The 18,430-nt window shown below is 38.6% G+C and overlaps 2 protein-coding genes across 10 annotated transcripts in view; both read right to left on the bottom strand.

Moving 5' to 3' along the window:
- LOC108232683 (RIMS-binding protein 2) overlaps positions 1–17,794 on the bottom strand; it is a 67,321-nt gene extending 49,527 nt beyond the window's left edge. For 6 of the 9 annotated variants that reach the window (XM_025004709.2, XM_037979497.1, XM_037979499.1 and 3 more), the window contains exons 1-3: positions 17,290–17,794; positions 14,309–14,446; positions 6,719–6,865 (exon numbers count right to left, since the gene is read on the bottom strand). In XM_025004709.2, coding sequence (XP_024860477.1) covers positions 6,719–6,865; positions 14,309–14,446 — 285 coding nt within the window. In that variant the 5' untranslated portion in view covers positions 17,290–17,794. Of the gene's footprint in view, positions 1–6,718; positions 6,866–11,618; positions 12,296–14,308; positions 14,447–17,289 lie in introns of those variants that run through there. The other 3 variants (XM_037979494.1, XM_037979498.1, XM_037979496.1) reach the window with 3 other exon arrangements.
- A 43-nt stretch (positions 17,795–17,837) lies between these two features.
- noc4l (nucleolar complex associated 4 homolog) overlaps positions 17,838–18,430 on the bottom strand; it is an 8,006-nt gene continuing 7,413 nt past the window's right edge. Inside the window, exon 15 of the mRNA XM_017410536.3 lies at positions 17,838–18,155. Within this exon, the coding sequence (XP_017266025.1) occupies positions 18,036–18,155 (120 nt within the window). The 3' untranslated portion in view covers positions 17,838–18,035. The remainder of the gene's footprint in view (positions 18,156–18,430) is intronic.

Here is an 18,430-nt window from a genome sequence, read left to right as displayed (position 1 = left end):
CACCCACACATCGCCGAACAGGTGGCTCTGTTTCAGTCAAGAAACAGCAAAGCTGGATGTTGCTTTCACTCCATTGAGACCCAAAAGAGACAAAATGCAAATCCTCCACTCCTTTTCTTTCTCACTGTGCACATCTGTCTCCTCCTGCAGCAACTGCACGCACAGGTTTCCCCCCAGCTGCTTGGCTATGCTAACCCTGTGCACTAAATATAGGACTCAACAGAGCTAAATCAAACACGAACACAAAGGCAACGATGCAGAGACAAACAGCACCGATGAGAAGAGAAGACAGAGATGGTGGTGAGAGACTTGGATTTACCGTGTCTGTTGGCTAGCACAGGAGCATCTTTACTGAGGTGGCGCTCACTCCCTCTTCCTCCTTGCTGTAGTCTCTCCTCTTCTTCCGCGCTCTGTATGGGTGGGGAATCGTCAAACGGCTGCAGCAGCATCAGCATCAGCATCAGCAGCAAGCAGCTCTGGGGCCAGTCTCTTTCTCTCTCCTCCTCCTCCTCCTTTTCCTCCGCCCCCTCTCTCCACACACACTCTCTTTCCTATCCTCTTTTTGCTTTCACTCTCTCCCCACCCCTCCACCCCAACAGACCCTCCCCTGCTCAACACCGGTCCTCGATCATTTTCTCCTTTTCTCATACACACTTTCTCTCGCCTCTGCTCGCCCCCCTCCTTCTTCTCTCTTGAATTGTGTGAAGGGAGCTGCATAAATCCACTCTGTTGAATTAATCAAACAGCTCCACTGCTACAAACATCAGCTACATCAGAGGGCCACAGTGAGGTGGAGGGGTATCAAAGAGATGGACATCTTGGAGTTTAGACAGTATAGATGCTGCTGGATAAATCTGCCTGTTTCTGTTGCAACATCTCATCCCCATGATGCTAATATAAATCACACTTGACTGTTGCAGATTTGGCATGAAATGACACATTTAGTAACAAAATGGAAAATATTTATGAATCGGGTCCAACTTTAAATGTAAGTTTTGAATTATTGGTAATGTAAAAAACTCTGTATAACGGTTTAGTGTTCCTATTAAAGTCCTAGAATTCCTTGAAGGAATTCGTATCACACATCACCTTTCATGCCAGTGTTTTAAACTAATATCATCTCATGCTGAGAAATAACAGTTATGACCTTGTGCCATTTTTCGCGCGATGTGGCATGATCCTTTAGAGTACGTGTCTTGAACAACTGTCAGCTGCTACCACACCAAATTTTAGATCAAGTTCTGTAAAATTTACTGAGGTATAAACATTTTTGCATCGTCTATCTTGGAGTTCCTTTACGCCACCAGGAATTGACATGACCAGGGACCCTCCCTCACCTGCTGCCCAGCTTGCATGGCATCTGATGTTGACAGTTCTTCTTGCAGGTGGTGGGCTCACACGGAGGTGACATCCTGTCTTTCTTTCGAGCTTGGCTCAGGCTTGATCACCAGGCACACTCTGGTGAGCTCCCTTTCCCCCAGGCCTGGCTCCTGGGGGGTGCCCTGGTTTCCCATTTCCAGGCGAGGTATCCTTATGCATACATTGTTTGTCCATATAGGTTTTTCAATCGCTATTAATCTGACCCCTCAGCTGAGGCCGGTTTGCCATTGGAGATGCTACCAGAAGCTAATGCCCCAGACAACATTGCCCCCAGGGTCCAGGGTCAAACCCTTCCACCACATTAAGGTGGTGATTCTACAGAGGGCCTAGTTCACAAGTGATGGTAGCATTGAGCAGGAGATGGATCAATAGATCAGGGCCTTACTGGTCCATTTATATTCCAACCCTCACATATGATCATGAGGTTTGCACCATGACCGAAAGAACAAGATCCCAGATACAAGTGACTGAAATGAGTTTCCTTTCGTAGGGTGGACGGGTTCAGCCTTAGAGATCAGGTGAGGAGCTCTGTCATCCAGGGGGAGCTCGAAGTAGAGCTGCTGCTTTTTCGCATCAGAAGGAGTCCGATGAGGTGGTTTCAGGCATCTGATTAGGATGCCTGAACCTCTCCCTTTGGAGGTTTTTCTGGGAGGGTTTTTCACTTGGAAGAGACCTCGGGGCAGCCCCAAAATTCACTGGAGGGATTATGTATCCTTTCTGGCCTGGAAACACCTTGAGATCCCCCAGAAGGAGCTGGAGAGTGGTGCTTTGAAAAGGTTTCTCTCATAGACCTGCTGCCTAAGCAACCTGACCAGGAATAAGTGGTAGAAAATGGATGGATGGATGGATGACATACCACTTTACATATTCCTGTTGAGATACTCACAAAATCTATTTAAAAAATGAAGTAAACTTGAGCTTAAAAGCAGTTGGGGACTACATCCTAGAAACCATTTATTCTTCCAAGTTTACTCTTAACAACTTCACAGATTTCAGCTATTCACTACAACATGACACACACTTGCTATCACACAGCCTACACTGCTTTGTCACAGTGAGTAATTATATCATTCTGACATCAGCTTATACGCAGTGACTCATGCATATCTTTTCATGTATGTGTGAGAGTGGTTAAATCACAGTAAAGTGAATTAATCCAGTTGAAGGGATTTCAAATTAATCCAAGAGGGCCCTACATTTTGGCGGTGCTTTATTTTAGCAAGTTTTTCTTCCAACGCAACATATTTTTGTGTAGTTTAAGAATAAGACTTATCACAGCTTAAAAATGGATTACAAGTTTGGAGTCAACCCAATTCAAGATGGCTCCCACAGCTAATCAATTTTAAACAAGAAGAAAATACGAGAGTAGTAAATTTTACAGATACTCAGCTAAAATTTGGTGTGGTAGTAGCTGAAAGTAATTTCCAAACTGCCAATAAGCGCTACCAATATTTCATGCAATCACACATAATAATATTTTTAAAGATATGTCCAAAAGAGCAAAAACTCATCTTAGTTAGTTAGTTAAAAGATCATCTTAGTTTAAAATTTGACATGAAAGTTAGCAAGTGATATCCTTCAAGAAATGCTAGACATGTACGCATGTATCTCTTTTTTTTTTTAATCTCTGCACAAACAAATTTTATTTATTATATTAGGATCATAATGGGAACAACATCAGCTTGACACTGATTATAATAACCATCATTTACGTTACAGGATGGTGAGACCTTTCACTTACAATCCAAGAAACTCATTTTACAATTTATCCATGGGATGAAATCTCAGAAGAATCTGAATTTGATCATAGCCAGGCTCTGTTATAAATCCCATCTAGTTAGGTTAATGCAAGCATGAAGCTGCACAGACCAGGTCAGTCAGCCACTCTGCACTAAGAAAACAAACTGATTCCTCCTGACTTTACCTGTAGAACAGCATATACATCAATGTCACCATATGTATCGCCCGCCACAAAAGTGAGACGCAACAATGTTTAAACCCATGTCTGTTTGTATTTGTTTGTCTGTAGCATTAGCAAAATATCTTGTGAACCACTGGACAGATATTATTGAAACTCACTATTGAAACTCTCAGAATCATTTGATGTAGATTACAACTCATTAACTTTTGGATTCAACCTCCTTCAAGATGGCCACCACAGCTAAGAACCTTAGAAAACACAAGAGTAGCAGTTATTGAGCTAAACTTGATGTGGAAGTAACTGACACTCATCCTCAACGTATACTCTGAGCATGGTCCCATCTCACGAGGTCTCATATTATTGCTTGAGATTGTGCGTAACGTCATATACAAGCTTTGACCAAAATGGTTCTGACTTCATCACATTTTAGCATAAGATAATTTTTGTCTAAATTTCTGGTATGAAAGGCATCAGGCAATATGTATTCCTTCAAGGAATGCTAGGCCTTTATTTAATTACTTCTGTAATTTGACAGCAAGAAAACACGTTGTGACAGCCGATTCAACTTGTAAACCATTTTAGTTTATTAATGTGGTAAAGTATTGTCCTCCAGGTTTTAGACATTCTTGTTTTGTTTTTTTGTTTGTTTGTTTTTTTTACATTTAATCTAAATATAGAACCTCATTGTTTTAGTTCTGGGTTTTAGCTAAGTAACAAGACAGATGGTTTGAGCAATGGACTGGAAAAATTGGATAATTTAGTTACCTAGGAACATCTAAAAAGAACATTATCAGAGATAAATTAAATCAGGAGAGAATAAAAAGCTCAACCAAAACCTACCCTTCTTAATATCAGCTGACAAACAGGTTTTGTTTTACCAGAACAAAGACAATTTTTGAGCACCCTGCAGTTTGAGGTGGTATTATTGCTGAGCTCTGAATTAACTTCTTAACATTATCCTGTTCTATTATTAACCCTGGTCTGACTGTGTGACTTTGATTAGAGGAACTTAAAATCATGGTTGCAGGGTCAGCCGAGACCACACAGCTATTAGGGGTTATTTATTGGCTGTTGCTCCTCCTTTCAGTGGGACAGTCCATTTCATCATGAGGGCTATCATCTGAGCGGGCCAGCTGCTAGCGGTACATAATTGTTGCCATAGGAATGGTGTCCAGGGAGACAGCTGTGGCCTTTTAGCAGAAGCCACACAACACACAGAAGGTCATTCTTCACCTGGGGTACCTTTCTCTGGCTGTTCATTTCAGATTGTTTCTAGGCAACCAGTCCAAAGGTTTAAACAGTCTACATCCTTCGTAAGTGCTGTTGTCACTTAGGTAGCAAAAAAAAAGAAAAAGAAAGAACAAACAAAGACCTGAACTGATGACTTGTTGAAATCCATCTTTCCTGGCAAAGCAAATGTTAAAAGGTGTTAGCTTGATGCTCGAAAGAGCAACAGAGTTGATTGGAAAAATGCGCGCAGTTACCTCTGAAATTCAATCTGGCCAAAACAACTTTTGAAAGAAACTTTGGGATAAAAATTTCCAACTACCACCCCAAACTACACAATATTGCCTTGCGATGAAATGAGCATGAAAACCTTTTGAACACAATGAGGGGTGGAAACTCTGGGAAAGAGCCGGAAACTACAACTAAAAGACATGCTGGTACCACAATATATACTGATCAGATATACAGTCGGTCAGCTCTTACATTAGAAAGGCTTCTGAGTTTGCTGTCATGATGCAGAGTAAACATGGAATAGACAAAACACCATTGTGATGTTACTGGAGTAAGAATATAAGCATCAGTTGTGAATTAAAAAAAATATATTAATGCTTGTTTTAAAGCTGTGCATTAAAATTGCCTAATAATATCACATTAGTGTGTATATATTTTTTTGTCACAATATATCCATCCATCTATTTTAGTCTTCTTATTTGTGGTCAGGTCAAGGAAGGACCGGATACCCCTTAAAAGTGACCCCGGTGCGTCATATTCCCACAGTACTCCCACATAACGCCTGGAGGAACATGGTGGTAAGCTTTCTCCAGAAACACATGTAGACTGAACAGTCAAACTCCAAAAAACCTCTTTAACAACTCCACAAGAGTAAAGATCTGGTCCACTGTTGTAAACTGACAATTTGTAAAAATGTTAAGAGCACATTTCTGCTTGTTTTTGACTTTTTTTTTTCATTGCCCTCACAAAGTATAAGCCCACAAACCACATCTGCTCAAGCAAATATGTTCGAATGAACTAGGTCCCACATCTGAGCTTCTCTCAGTCCGACTGATCCGCAGCTGACTCTGGCTTTGCATAAATGAGAATGATGCAGTCTGTGTGGGTTTAGCTGTCGGCAGTCAGAGCAAAAAAGTCTGTCAGAAAGTCGGGATCCCATTTGGACTGCCTCCTAACAGCATCTCCCGCACTGGAAAATATGCAGCACATATAGTGTGTACTGAAAAATGATGCAGGCTGACGCTGCTATATGTTCGGTGACAGAAAAGTCTCCCAAATCTACCAGACTGCCACGAGCTGCATCCTGACTTTAAATGAGCAACATTAACAGAGAGAGAGAGAGAGATGAGTAAAGTGAAAGAGGGGATGGAGTTTTGTTCATTTAGAAGCAACATGTGGGAAATTCTATGAACTTCTACATGGCAGATTCTTCTCACCTGCAATGAAACACTGCCAGTAAAGGTTTCCATGCCCATTGCTCTGTTTTACTAAATATAATACCAAGTGCATGAAGCCTCAAACAGAAGCACCTATTATGGTCTATCAGTTCCTTCCTGGCAGTATGTCCACGTGCTTTCAAATAGGCATGTTGCCAAGACAACGGCTCACACACCTGTAGCCATCTAAGACCACCTGGAGGAGTCCTGCAAAGGACAAATTAGCTAATTACATAAATAAAGGCATTTTCATGCTGTGTTAACAAAAACATACACAGCGCTGTAAAAAAAATACACTCCATAATATATGCCTTAACACATGCTGCTCTTATGCATACACCACGTTGTACTATACATCATGCCTGCCCACACGTCTGCATAAGTAGGACTGGACGATGGAAGTGCACTGTGGGTGCTCATGTGAGTCACCGTACTACAGCCTTATCCTTAAAGAATAAGAGATGGATAAAAGGCTGGTAAAACTGCATCTGAACCATTTCACTTCACCACGGGTTATGTTACATGTTAATTTGTAATAAATAAATGCAATTGTAAAAAAAAAAAAAAAAAAGTAATTTTTAGTGGCAGGTAAACAAAGAGCTTAGTTTGTTTTTTTGTATCATATAGTATTGTACTGTATCATTTAGTATCATATATTGCATTGTATCGTTTTGTATCTTATCATATTGTGCTGTTTTGTAAGGCACTGGCTCCACTTGGACGAAGAAACAAGCAGGTATACCAGTTTCCTGTAGTGTTGTTTCTCCTGGCGGAGAGTCACTACTTCATGCTTCAAAGCTCGGTTTTTCTCCTCCAGCAGTCGAAAGCGGTTTACGTTGTAGGCTGTAGAGTGTCCTGCAGCTTGCTGAGACGAAATGTCATATTTAGACTGAAAGACAAAAGATGGAGGAAAATCACAAATGCTAATGTACATTGTGACATTCATCAGCACCTGATCTGAGACCTACAACTCCTCAGAGGTAATAAAAATCTAAAAACCAATGTACTAGTAACATAACTTAAAATAAAAACTTAAGATGTAGATAAATTAGTGTTTTGGGATATTTGAGACTGTATTGACATTAGTCATGACATTCACAGAAGTGGTCTTTCTCCACTTTCTGCCCAGAAATACATGGACAGATTCAAACTCTAAAAAAGTAGAGGGACGTATCATAGTACTCAAAAACTAACATTTGAACACAGGCTAAATAAAGATACGTAGAGTTATTGTCAATCTTGCTTAAAGCAGAGCAGTTCCATCTCATGGAGCTGGTTACAGGAACTGAATTACTAAACCCCTCAAAAAGCTGCTGCTGCAGGTTTTGAGCCTCAGTGGGATTTACCAATGATTTTTTCTGCTAGGGAACTTTTATTGATAGCAACGAATATGCTCTTACGGTAAACCAAACTTTCATTTATATCTCTAAAAAGCAAGCCGGAGGCTTTTCTCAGGCACTGTAGATAATTTCTTCATTTTTTTCAGACAGTCCTCCAGCATGAAAGACAAAAAAAAAAAAAAATGAATATGTTTGCGAAACATTTGGTTCTATTTGCACTTATTGTAAGTGAAATGTTATGTTTATCAATTTTTAGCTTGATAGCAGAGGATTTACGTAAGTGTTTCGAGGCAAAAGCGAAGCCGACTTAAGAAGAAGTGGATCTGAACTGAGCCTCTTGAAATTAAAGCACTCTCTGTCAATAATTGGATGCATTTTGTTTGGTTTATAACTGAAATAGGAACTCGGACCCTAAATTGACTTGATCCTTTGCTGGAGCCAACTTATGTCCAGCAATATGCAACAATTTGAAATCTTGAAAAAAAAAAAAAAGATGGTCATTTTATTTTTATTTTTTTGTTTGTTTCATGAAGAGTACATTTAGCCATGCCGGACACTCAAGTATTATCACTGCTATAAAAAGAAGAGATTATCACTTTGGACAAAAGAAACTGTTGGTAGTATAGTCTGAACTCAGTTTACTTTAATCTCTTCACGCCTTATCTCTGCTCTCTCTGCTTTTAGTATTTTAGTGTTCTGCTGTAGCAAAACACTAAACAAAAATAGTAAAAGTAGCTAAAAGCTAAAAGTAGCAAAGGGCTAGCTTATAAGACAAAAACAAAGCAAGTATGCTGAAGCAGATTTGTTCTTGAAGGAATCTCAGTGTGTTTCTGTGGGAATGCTGAATCAGCATTTACACAATTAGCATGCTGCTCTAATATTTGGCACACAAAAAGCACAATAACATTCACTATTGACAACTAGCCAGATTCCGCTAACCAAACACAAAAAAAAAAAAACATTTTATTTTTCCCTGACAGGAAAATACTAAAGCCAGGATGACAGACTTGTTGAGCAGACAGAAAGACAACAACATCCACCTGCTCATATGGCAGGCTTGCCAAACAGACAAGCCCACAGATAAACTCCTACTCCTTTCAAAATAAGAAACTAATCAAATGGATTTTACCATCTGGTTGCCTGGGCTCTGAAGCAAACCCATCAGCTCTAATCAGTGGCAGCCAATACATCTGAGACAGACATGATTCAGTATATTCAGTTTACTAATCAGGGGGTCAGGATGAGCAGCGGCTCAGACCTGGTGGATGCAGACAGTGTGACGGCGACCAGTGTGGGGCAGGACCCAGCTGAGCCGTCTGGTCAGGAAGGGCTCATCTGTGTTTTTGTGGGGGGACCTGCTGGTCTGACAGCAGCAGCATCACAGACACACTCCTGAACAACAGGATCCCAAATATTACTTTTTATCACCTGCCGTCCAAAGCAAATTAACTGATCGTAGGCTAACACTCTGACTTCCTCAAGCTTCCTCAAGGCTTTATTTTCTTTCTTTTTTTATTTCAAAATATGTCAGATAGAAAGGATTTAAAGGATTTCCAAGGACAGTTTTAGGGAAACATTTTTTTTAGCTCTGTGCAAGTTTGTAAAGAACAAAGTGCATTAGATATTTGAATCAGTTTTCTTTAGTAAGAAGTGTGTTGCAGACATATCCAGAGTTTTGCGTGACGTGCGTCACAACATTGAAAGCCATCAGTTACTGCCTCATGATGATACCTCTGGGGTCCAATGACGTCCAGTGTGACCAAATACCCCAGGAACAGAAAGGAAATTATTGTTGTCAAGCCATCCTTCTTTGTGCCCTGGACGTTCTTTCATTGCTATAATTGATATAATTTTTTTAATTTAATAAGAAGTTTAATTGCTGATGATGATGAGTTTCACGCCTTACATGGATGCAACCAGAACCAACAGGATTTGTCTCGACAACTTGCGCTAGAAATATTTTACAAAATACAAAAGAGGTTGTCCGTTGCCTGCACAGTCTGCAAATTGCTATGCAGATTATGTCAGCCATTGTGTAAAACGACAGTAGTTCCCTGTGTATTCTGTTTGTTTTCCAAAGCTCTGTGTTGCTCCAAGCCACAACAGCGTGGACAGCATTAAAACACAAACAATAACTAAAATAATGCTGCATGGGTCAGCAGATTTAAAATGTGTAAGAATGGTAGCTGAACAAAAGCAAACCTGCATAAGAGGCTCTCTCTCGGTGTGATTAATAGAGTCATCTTCACACTTTATCATCTACACGGTTTCTTCTTTCAATGTGTATAACAGAAATAATTAATTTCCTTTTGCAATACATCTCGAGCTACTTTATTTGATAACTTGGTGTCTCTTGAAGCGTACAGAAAAGGAAATAACATCCTGGATTAATGGAACCATTGGCGTGAGGTGTCCTAATCAGTAGATAGAACACCATGGAAACAAGACGGCAGGCGTCTGTTTCCAAACACAGTTAAACATGTACATGGACATGCCTGCAGCCGACAGGGACTCAAGGTTGTTAGCTTTAAAACAAACCTAATTGGCTCACGTGTTTGATTGATTCACTTGTTTTGCTCATGTTATCGTCTCCATGTGTGTTTAGAAACACATAATTTTGACAGAAATAAATTCAAGACTGAACAAATTGCCTGAAATAAAACGCTGTCTAGTCAAAAATACTTGTAATGTATCGTCATGTTAACTTGTTTTGTATCTTGTCTTATTCTATATCAACCCTAAACCATCTTGTTTTGCCAAATGGTGGAAAGATGTCGTGTTTCATATTAAAACACATAAATATTAAATGTACCTTCCGGGGGAATTAGGCGTGTATATGGACACTGTTTATAACTTTCACTTACATAACTGATTCTAATGAATCCTGCAGCTGTTTCCATGCAGTGATGTGTGCATCAATGCACGTAGTTAAACGTATGGCCCATTTTCTCTGTCAATTTTTGAACTTTGGGGTATTTTTGTTGTTCTTCTTCTTCTTTTATTTCACATTGTTGTGTATTTTTATTTATTTTGTCTATTTTTATTATTAAGGTTTGCTCTAGACAGATTTAGCCTGCTCTGGCTGATCTGGGTGTTCTGGTGAAGGAATAGTTCAAACATTTTGAAGTGAGGTTTTGTAATGATCCGAACAATTAATATCTTACCTGTAGTAGACAGCTCTTTAAAAGGGTTTGAGTTTGGAGAAATGGAGTTTATTTTTGACCAGATTGATGAGCTAAAGGCTAGTCTAAATGCAGCTAAGGTTAAAGCAAATTGCTGCTGTCCTAAAACTGCTTCAAGCATTAAAATCTCACAGTGGTTCATGCAAACACTGTTTTATCAACCTTTCCACCACCATCAGTTTTACATTACATGGTTGTTTACATAAATTACTGTGGTTATTTGTTGATGTAAATAGTAGCAGCTACTAAACGAGTGCAGACAGAGCACACCAACCAAGGTGGAGTTAATTATCTTCTTGAGAAAATAATTTGTAAAATATGCATCACAAAAGCAACAGAAATACCACAAAATTTTTTATCCAAAATGAAAACAAAACAAAGGGAACCTAAGTTTTTATGAATTCTGCCCTGCTAAATAAAGCTAAGAAAGCCAGTGCTGGATACTCAGATGCTTTATCAATTTAAAATTGAGTTAGAAACTAGAAGCTAGAAAATTTGTTTATAGTTGCTGAGATATTATGACATGCAACCATAAAATGTGGGCCTTTTTACGGCTTTGTGCTCTGCACTGAGGCAGACATCAATTTTGTTTCATTATGAAAGAGAAATGCCCATTAATTCCAAATTTCACTGAATAAAACAGCTTTTGTTGTATTTTAATTATTATTATTATTATGTTTTTTTTTGCTCTGTTGGTTACTCATGTGAAGGAATCTTTCAAATTTGAAAAGCAACATGTGGCTTTTGGGTTTGATCTGGGTGTTTGGGGTCAGGATAGCCCGAGTTAATCTTATTTTAAGCTATAATATCGCCACCTGCTGTCGGAATGAAAGACCTGCATCAGTGCTGACTAATTCACTCAACCTTGGATAAAAAAACTACAAATCTACAATAAAAAACAGTCTCCAGCAGGATGAAAAACTAAGTTTTTAGGACCATATAGCTACTTTGTTCAAGTTATATTTTAAATATTAAACATATAACATATGTACATAACATATTAATCAGCTAATAATTATTGTTTCTTTGACATAAAATGGGTACATCCTTTAGCCAAACAATGCAGGAGCTTCATAGTTGAAAAATAAAGATAAAATACTGTGGCAAAAAAACTTCCTACCTCGAAATCATTGCCTCCTATTGTCCCGGCATGACTCTCCTCCTTTCCAGTCACATCACAAACAGCAGAGGCAGAAGCGACGCGTCCATGTGTGCACATGTGTCTGAGTGTGGGAGTGCACCGAATGCTTCTGCAGCTTTAACAGTCTGCCTCGGCTGCATGCAGCTGGAGCTGGCAGAGTGTATCAGCAGCTACCTTGCTGGCACTCTCCCTCACACACACTCACACACACATACACACTTTCACAGCCTCATCCCTGAATGTATTAACAGTTTTGTGGCTCCATCCGTCAGCTTGCTCTGTAAACCCTCTGTTTTTCTCTCACAGTCTCTCTCTCCTCCATGTTTACTCCTTGTTTGACCGAAAACAGACTCACACACGGCAGCTTTCATTTCAAAGGGATGAGTAAATCTGCTGAGCAGTCATGTCTAAATCATTACATCACACGCTGGCTTTTTTTTTCTCCCACCTCTGGATGCAGTTTGTTCCAGCATCGCTGTCTCCTGTAAGCTAATGGTTCTATATTTTATTGCCAGATGCATTAACATGTTTTTACACACACACATACACACTATATTACTGTAGACGCTTAAGTCATTTTAAACATATATCTTTCTCATCATCTCTCAGTTCATTCTGCAGCATTAGAACAATAATGGCAGCAAACAAAATACTGTAAATACTTCATTCAGTTTCTGTTAGGTCTTTGTCTTTTGTAGTTTGTATAAAGTTTATAAAATGTAATGGCATATTTTTTTAAAATAAGCTTTTGTTAGTGTTTTTGTCTGTGTGTCTGTGTTCGTTTGTTTGTTTGTAAAATATCTTATGAACCAATGAATGGATCATAATGAAACTTTCAGAAAGTAATCACTGGATGTGCATCTACAGCTGACTAACTTTTGGAGACAACCTGATTCAAGATGGCAGCCACAGCTAAGTAACCTTAGCAAGCACAAAAATGGCTTTAACACAGCTGAAATTTGGCGCGATATTAGCTCAGTCTTTGACAATACATGCTCAAAGCACTAAATGATTGCTCAAGATATGTTTCGAAAAAGTTGCCATTAATCACTGCCTGTTAGCAAAATATCTAAGGAACCACTAGATAGATTTTAATGAAAATTTTAGAAAATAATCATTAAATGTAGATCCTCAACTGATTAACTTTTGGAGTCAATACAATTAAAAATGGCCACCACAGCTAAGTGACATTGACCAACACAAAAATGTGTATAGTGCAGTCAATTTTACAGATATTGAGCTAATATTTGGTGTGATATTACCTGAGAGTTATTCCCAATTCACTGCGAGTATTGCAGGCTGTCATGTTTTTTTTTTAGATACTTTCACAGTCAACACTGATTACCATTTGGATTTAATCCAATTCAATATGACCACTCCAGCTATTTGACCTTAGCACAAAAATGGCAATAACTTAGTCAAATTTACAAATATTGAGCTAAATTTGGTGTGTTAGTAGCAGATATTCCTTCCCAACAGATCTCATAATGTCACATGAGATCAACCATAACGTCATTTTCAAGGTTTGAGCAAAACTGCGACAGCTTTTTCAATCATAAGATTATTTTTGTTTAAAACTCTGGCAATTAGCCAGAGTTAATTAGCATTTTGAATTTTTTTTTCCTAGTGCCAGTTTAATGCTTGTAACTTTTACCTGGAATCAGTGTAGTTCACGCTGCAGCTCCCAAACGGGCATCAGTTTGCTTTCCTCGCCTCGTCTAAATCCCCCAAAAGAGCTCAAATTAAATCAGCAAGGTGGTTTTAGTGAAGTTACATCAGCAGCAGGCATTCAGTGTCTTCTGCTTTCTGTTTAACACCGAGGCAGAGAACAGGACAGAGGAGAGAACAGAAAGAAAAAGACACAGTGTGTGTGTGTGTGTGTGTGTGTGTATGTGTGTGTGTTACAGGAGGAAGTACGCTCTGTTCTACTCTGTTGCTTAGCAACACCTGCTCCCTGTCTGTTCCCATCTTTTGCGGCAGACGCAATACTCGCAGTGAATTGGTTTCCAGGCCTGACATGAAGGCCCACAGAGAGGGGGGCTCAGGAACAGATGGAAACTGGATTGAGCAGAAACAGGCTACGACCCCTTTAAATATGCAAACAGCAAAGGGCAAAGAGTCATTTAGCTCCTTGAACAATCTGCTGCTTTTAGACCACATGACAGCCTGGATTATTAACACTAAAGAGTGCTTTTACAGGCACACTGTCCTCCTACGTAGGCTACGTGTCAACTCTTATTGAAAGTATAAGAAAATGACACATTAGATCTCTGTTTGCTGTAACCTTAGCGCTGAAACAAAAAGAATTTAAGGCCCATATCACCGGCCAGTTGTAGCCGTTTTGCTTTTAGCTCAGATTTTCTCTGAGCTCTCTAGCCAATTTTGCATTGGCTAATGTTTAATAGCTGCGGTGGCCATCTTGAAATGGATTGAATCCAAAAGTTACCGAGTTGTAGATGCACACCCAATGATTACTTCCTGAATGTTTCATTAAAAAGCATCCAGTGGTTCATGAGATATTTAGATTTTAAGTTCTCGGTAGCCTAAACTACCAAGGATGAAGTAAAGTTGTGTTGCAGACCAATCACAGCACACTCAGTCCGAACTTTGATTCAAATTAATCTTCTTTTCATGAGTTTAATCTTGCAGCAGGAGCCTCACACTGTTACCTTGCCCTTGGTGTGCAGGTGATGGATGCTTCTGGCATTGATCATAGCCAGCTGTCTTTGGATCCACTGTAACTCCATCTGAGACTGTCTCAGCAGACCGTCCACGTTACAGCTGGTGGTTTGACTCCTCATTATCATCTGCAAAATCAGACATTTTTACAGTATGAGTCCACAATCTGAACTCCATACGCTTCATCTCTGTACAAAGAAAGACGCAAACACATCTGTCTTTCAAACAGCTGAGGATGAATTAGTTACTAGGTTATTCATGCAAGCTGGTGTTACGTCATGATTAATTCATTTAAAAATAGATTGTTTCATTTTAGTGATCTTTATACTGTACAGCGAGTAATATTAACTGTGGGTTTAAAAGTCACAACCCAAAGTAACAACTGTTCTGCAGAACCAGCTATCAAAAGTTATAAACTACTTCTAGGTCTGTAAAGAAAAGGAAATCTAGAGGAATTTAAAAATAAAAGTTAATTCAAATTACATAAACAGCAATATATTTATTTTTTTGTATGGTTTTAAATGGAAGACAGAGAAACAGTCATTAATGACAAACAAAAGCAATAAAATTTAAAAAACAAATGTATTCTCATTACATTCATTATATCAACAATGAAAACACAGAGAAATGTGTATAAAATGTTAGCTAGATGTAAAAGTAGCAACCAAAAAAGATCTAGCTAAAAGCAGCAGAATGGTAGCTAATTCTAAAAGTAGCACAACACAAAAAAATAGAGCAAGTTTGTTGAGACAGATTTAGAGAACAGTGTTTTTGAAGAGATTGAAGAGATCTCACTGTCTATCTGTGGGGGAAAATAGTGGAAAATAAATTTAAATATTTTTTAAAAATATAAATGTTGCAGAGATGAAAAGTGACAGTACTCATCTCCTGATTGATTCAGATTCAGACAACTTTATTTATCCCCAAAAGGCAATTCAGTAATGACTGAATGAATAAAAGAGCTGAAAAGTTTGATGTATGAACAGCTAAAATAGCACAAAGTTTGCTGAAGTAGATAGATTGTGAAGAATATGAAGAAAAATATATATAAAAAACAAAGAGTCTGAATGCTGAATCAGCATTCAGACTATTAATTATCTAACTAACTGATATGAAACATTTTTCTACATTATGTAGAAAATATGAAAAAATTCTGTTTTGTTCATAAATTACCACTTATTTTTGCAATATTTCTGAATTGAAATCAGTGTTTTAAGTTCAGCCAAACAAAAACACTTACCAATAATAAAAGTCCACAGCAAACACTACGAATCCAAAAGACCTTTTTGTAGGTTGTGTGTTTAATTCCTACACCATCTTTCATTCAATTAATCAATTCATCTCCCACAATTTGCCTGTTCCGGTAAATCATTTCAGCTTCATAATCAATCCCTAAATGTAAAATCACTCACAGATCGAAAGTTAAATCGCTTTCGCAATTAAACATTATTGCCCCCCCAGCAGCACTTTGTCAACATGTGTTTGTAAGTGCTGACTGGAGTGATTTATGTGTGCGGGTGTGTGTGAGTGTGTTTGGTGAGAAAGAGAGAGCTGCACTCGGTTATGTAAGGGAGGATTACTTGGCACAACAGCACCATGACAGGGGAAAAATAGAAAAGGGGGAGAAAAAAAACAGCACCAGCCTTCATCGGTGGGGGGTAAATCCCCATCTATGATGACCTGGATGTACCTTTGCATGCACACACACACACAGGAAGTGCATACTGTAAGGTTTCCAAGGTTAATGCTTGTAAAGATTTCTCATTTTTAAACTAATGCATTTGTTTTGGTATTAAGAGCAAAACAGAACCATCTGCTTCAACATGTGTCAACAATGCAGTGAACAAACAATGTGATTTTATTTGTGGTGCAACATTGCAAAATAAAGGCTTCGCATTCCCTGAAGAAATGCATATCGCCCGACACCTTTCATGTAAGACTTTTACGATGTCATAGTCTTTTTGGTTGTAGGTAATGTTTCGCAGCCTCATGCGATATTGTGAGATCCCATAAGATGTGTTAGTGCTCAGAGTATGTGACTCTCAGCTACTATCAGAATAAATTTAAGCTCTATTTTGGTAAAACTGACCGAGTTACAGCCCATTTTTGTGATTGCTAACGTGGCTCTGCTCAGGCGACCTTCATGAATGGGGTTGACTACAAAAGTTAGATTGCACAGCCAGTTATTACATTTTTAAAGTTTTCATTGAAATCCATCCACTGGTTCCGTAACAGAAACAGGCATGACTACTGTTGAATTTTGCCTCCAGTGGCAAACAATAAAAGCTCTCTTTTTCGCTTCTGTCCCTCTGCTCAAACTGATTCTCTGTGCTGACTGACATTGGACAGCTTCTATTTCCTCACAGGTGATTGTGGAGGATGGCAGCCGCAACGTCAAGAGTAAACAAAACTCAAATCAGTCCTACAGCTTTATACAGAGAGGTTCTATGATGTCAGAACATCTGAGTCCCACAAAAAAATACCTGCTCTGTATCATCGTACTAACCTGGATTTGATTTGCTATCACTTGGAGAGAGGATCTTTATGTAAATGTCATATTTTCAAAGCCCCGCCTAACATGTTGGTTTCTTGAGCTGATACAAAAAAATCTGCAATCTGTTGCACATACAATTATCTGTTCCCAGTCAAAAAGAAAACTTTTGTGAACAAAGTGAATTTAGTATATATTGCATTCAAGAAGCCAGACTAGATAAAACATAAATAGTATAAAAAAAGACACCTAACTCAAGGGATGAGCCAGGGCAAGCCTTCGCATAACAAACACCTTAGCAAAGAGCCACAGTGTTTAGTTACTAGCAGTTTATGGCAAAAACAGATTACCATTTATTGGCATCTACTAAATGAATGAATGCAATGAGAAACTTGTTTTTTATTTTTAAGGACAGTAAAAATAAGCAAACAGATCAGTCATGGAGACACTTCCAGTCCTGTTCGAACAGATTATTCCTACCTGTTTAAATCCCTTCAGTCTCTTCAGTCGTTTTCAGAAGGAATTTGGATTTTGTTGACTGCCTCGTTTCCTGGTCTTCACCTGTGTCCATTGGCCTGATTTAAAAGAAAAAAAAAGTGGTGAAAATAAAAATGCACACAGGACTGTTGTTAGGTTAAGACGCCTCCACGAATCCAAAGGTTCTATATTTCATCGAAGACATCTCTGTCTGTGGATACATTTAGGTCTGGCTGGCTCCTTTGGAAAAATAAGTCCATTATGATTCAGAATTTGCCCTTACTGTGTTCTTGTACTCAGGGCTGCCCGCTGTGTGGCCATATGGTCCACTTAACAAGAGAAATGTGGAGACAAGATGCAGAAAATAGCACACTGAGGCCTCACCTACACAAGAAAACAGCCCTACGAGAAGTCCAGTGGTACCTGAGTCACCATCAGTGACCTTTTTGTTTTAAAAATATTCTAATCTTCTAAATGCAATCTGTAAACATTTTCAGATGAGTTTCTAAAACTACTTGAATACAGAATAAAAGCATCCAAAAAAAAAAAAATCAAGAAAATGGATTTAGTTTATTGATCATTTTTCAAAACATCGACAGGTATGAAAAACATGTTAAATTAATAAAAAAATGTTTTTATTCTTGTAGATGTGCTGATCCCAAAGTTCAAACTGTCCTAATTTGATCCTAGACAGATAAACACATTCAGTGACGACACAGTAAAGGCAGTCCTGATTTTGTTTTGTTTTTTTAAACCAGACAAAAGTGTTGTTTTAACACGTCTCCCCCTCCTTTCAGTAGCTCTGTGGCCGTTTCAAACTCCAGAGGGATGTTCTTGATCTGAGACTGCTTCAGGTCTCGGTCCATCAGCTGGGGACAAAGAAACGGGGCACATTTATTATCATTCCAAGAGGGGGAATATTTGTATTTCACTTGGATTTATCTGCTATATATATATATACACACACACACACACACACACACACACACACGTGCTGGTCATAAAATTAGAATATCATGAAAAAGTAGATTGATTTCAGTAATTCCATTTAAAAAGTGAAACTTGTATATTATATTCATACATTACATACAAACTCATATATTTCAAATGTTTATTTCGTTTAATTTTGATGATTACAAATGAC

This window comes from Kryptolebias marmoratus, linkage group LG14 (assembly GCF_001649575.2).
Source record: "Kryptolebias marmoratus isolate JLee-2015 linkage group LG14, ASM164957v2, whole genome shotgun sequence".
Lineage (NCBI taxonomy): Eukaryota > Metazoa > Chordata > Actinopteri > Cyprinodontiformes > Rivulidae > Kryptolebias > Kryptolebias marmoratus.
This window is presented reverse-complemented; position numbering and strand designations above follow the sequence as displayed.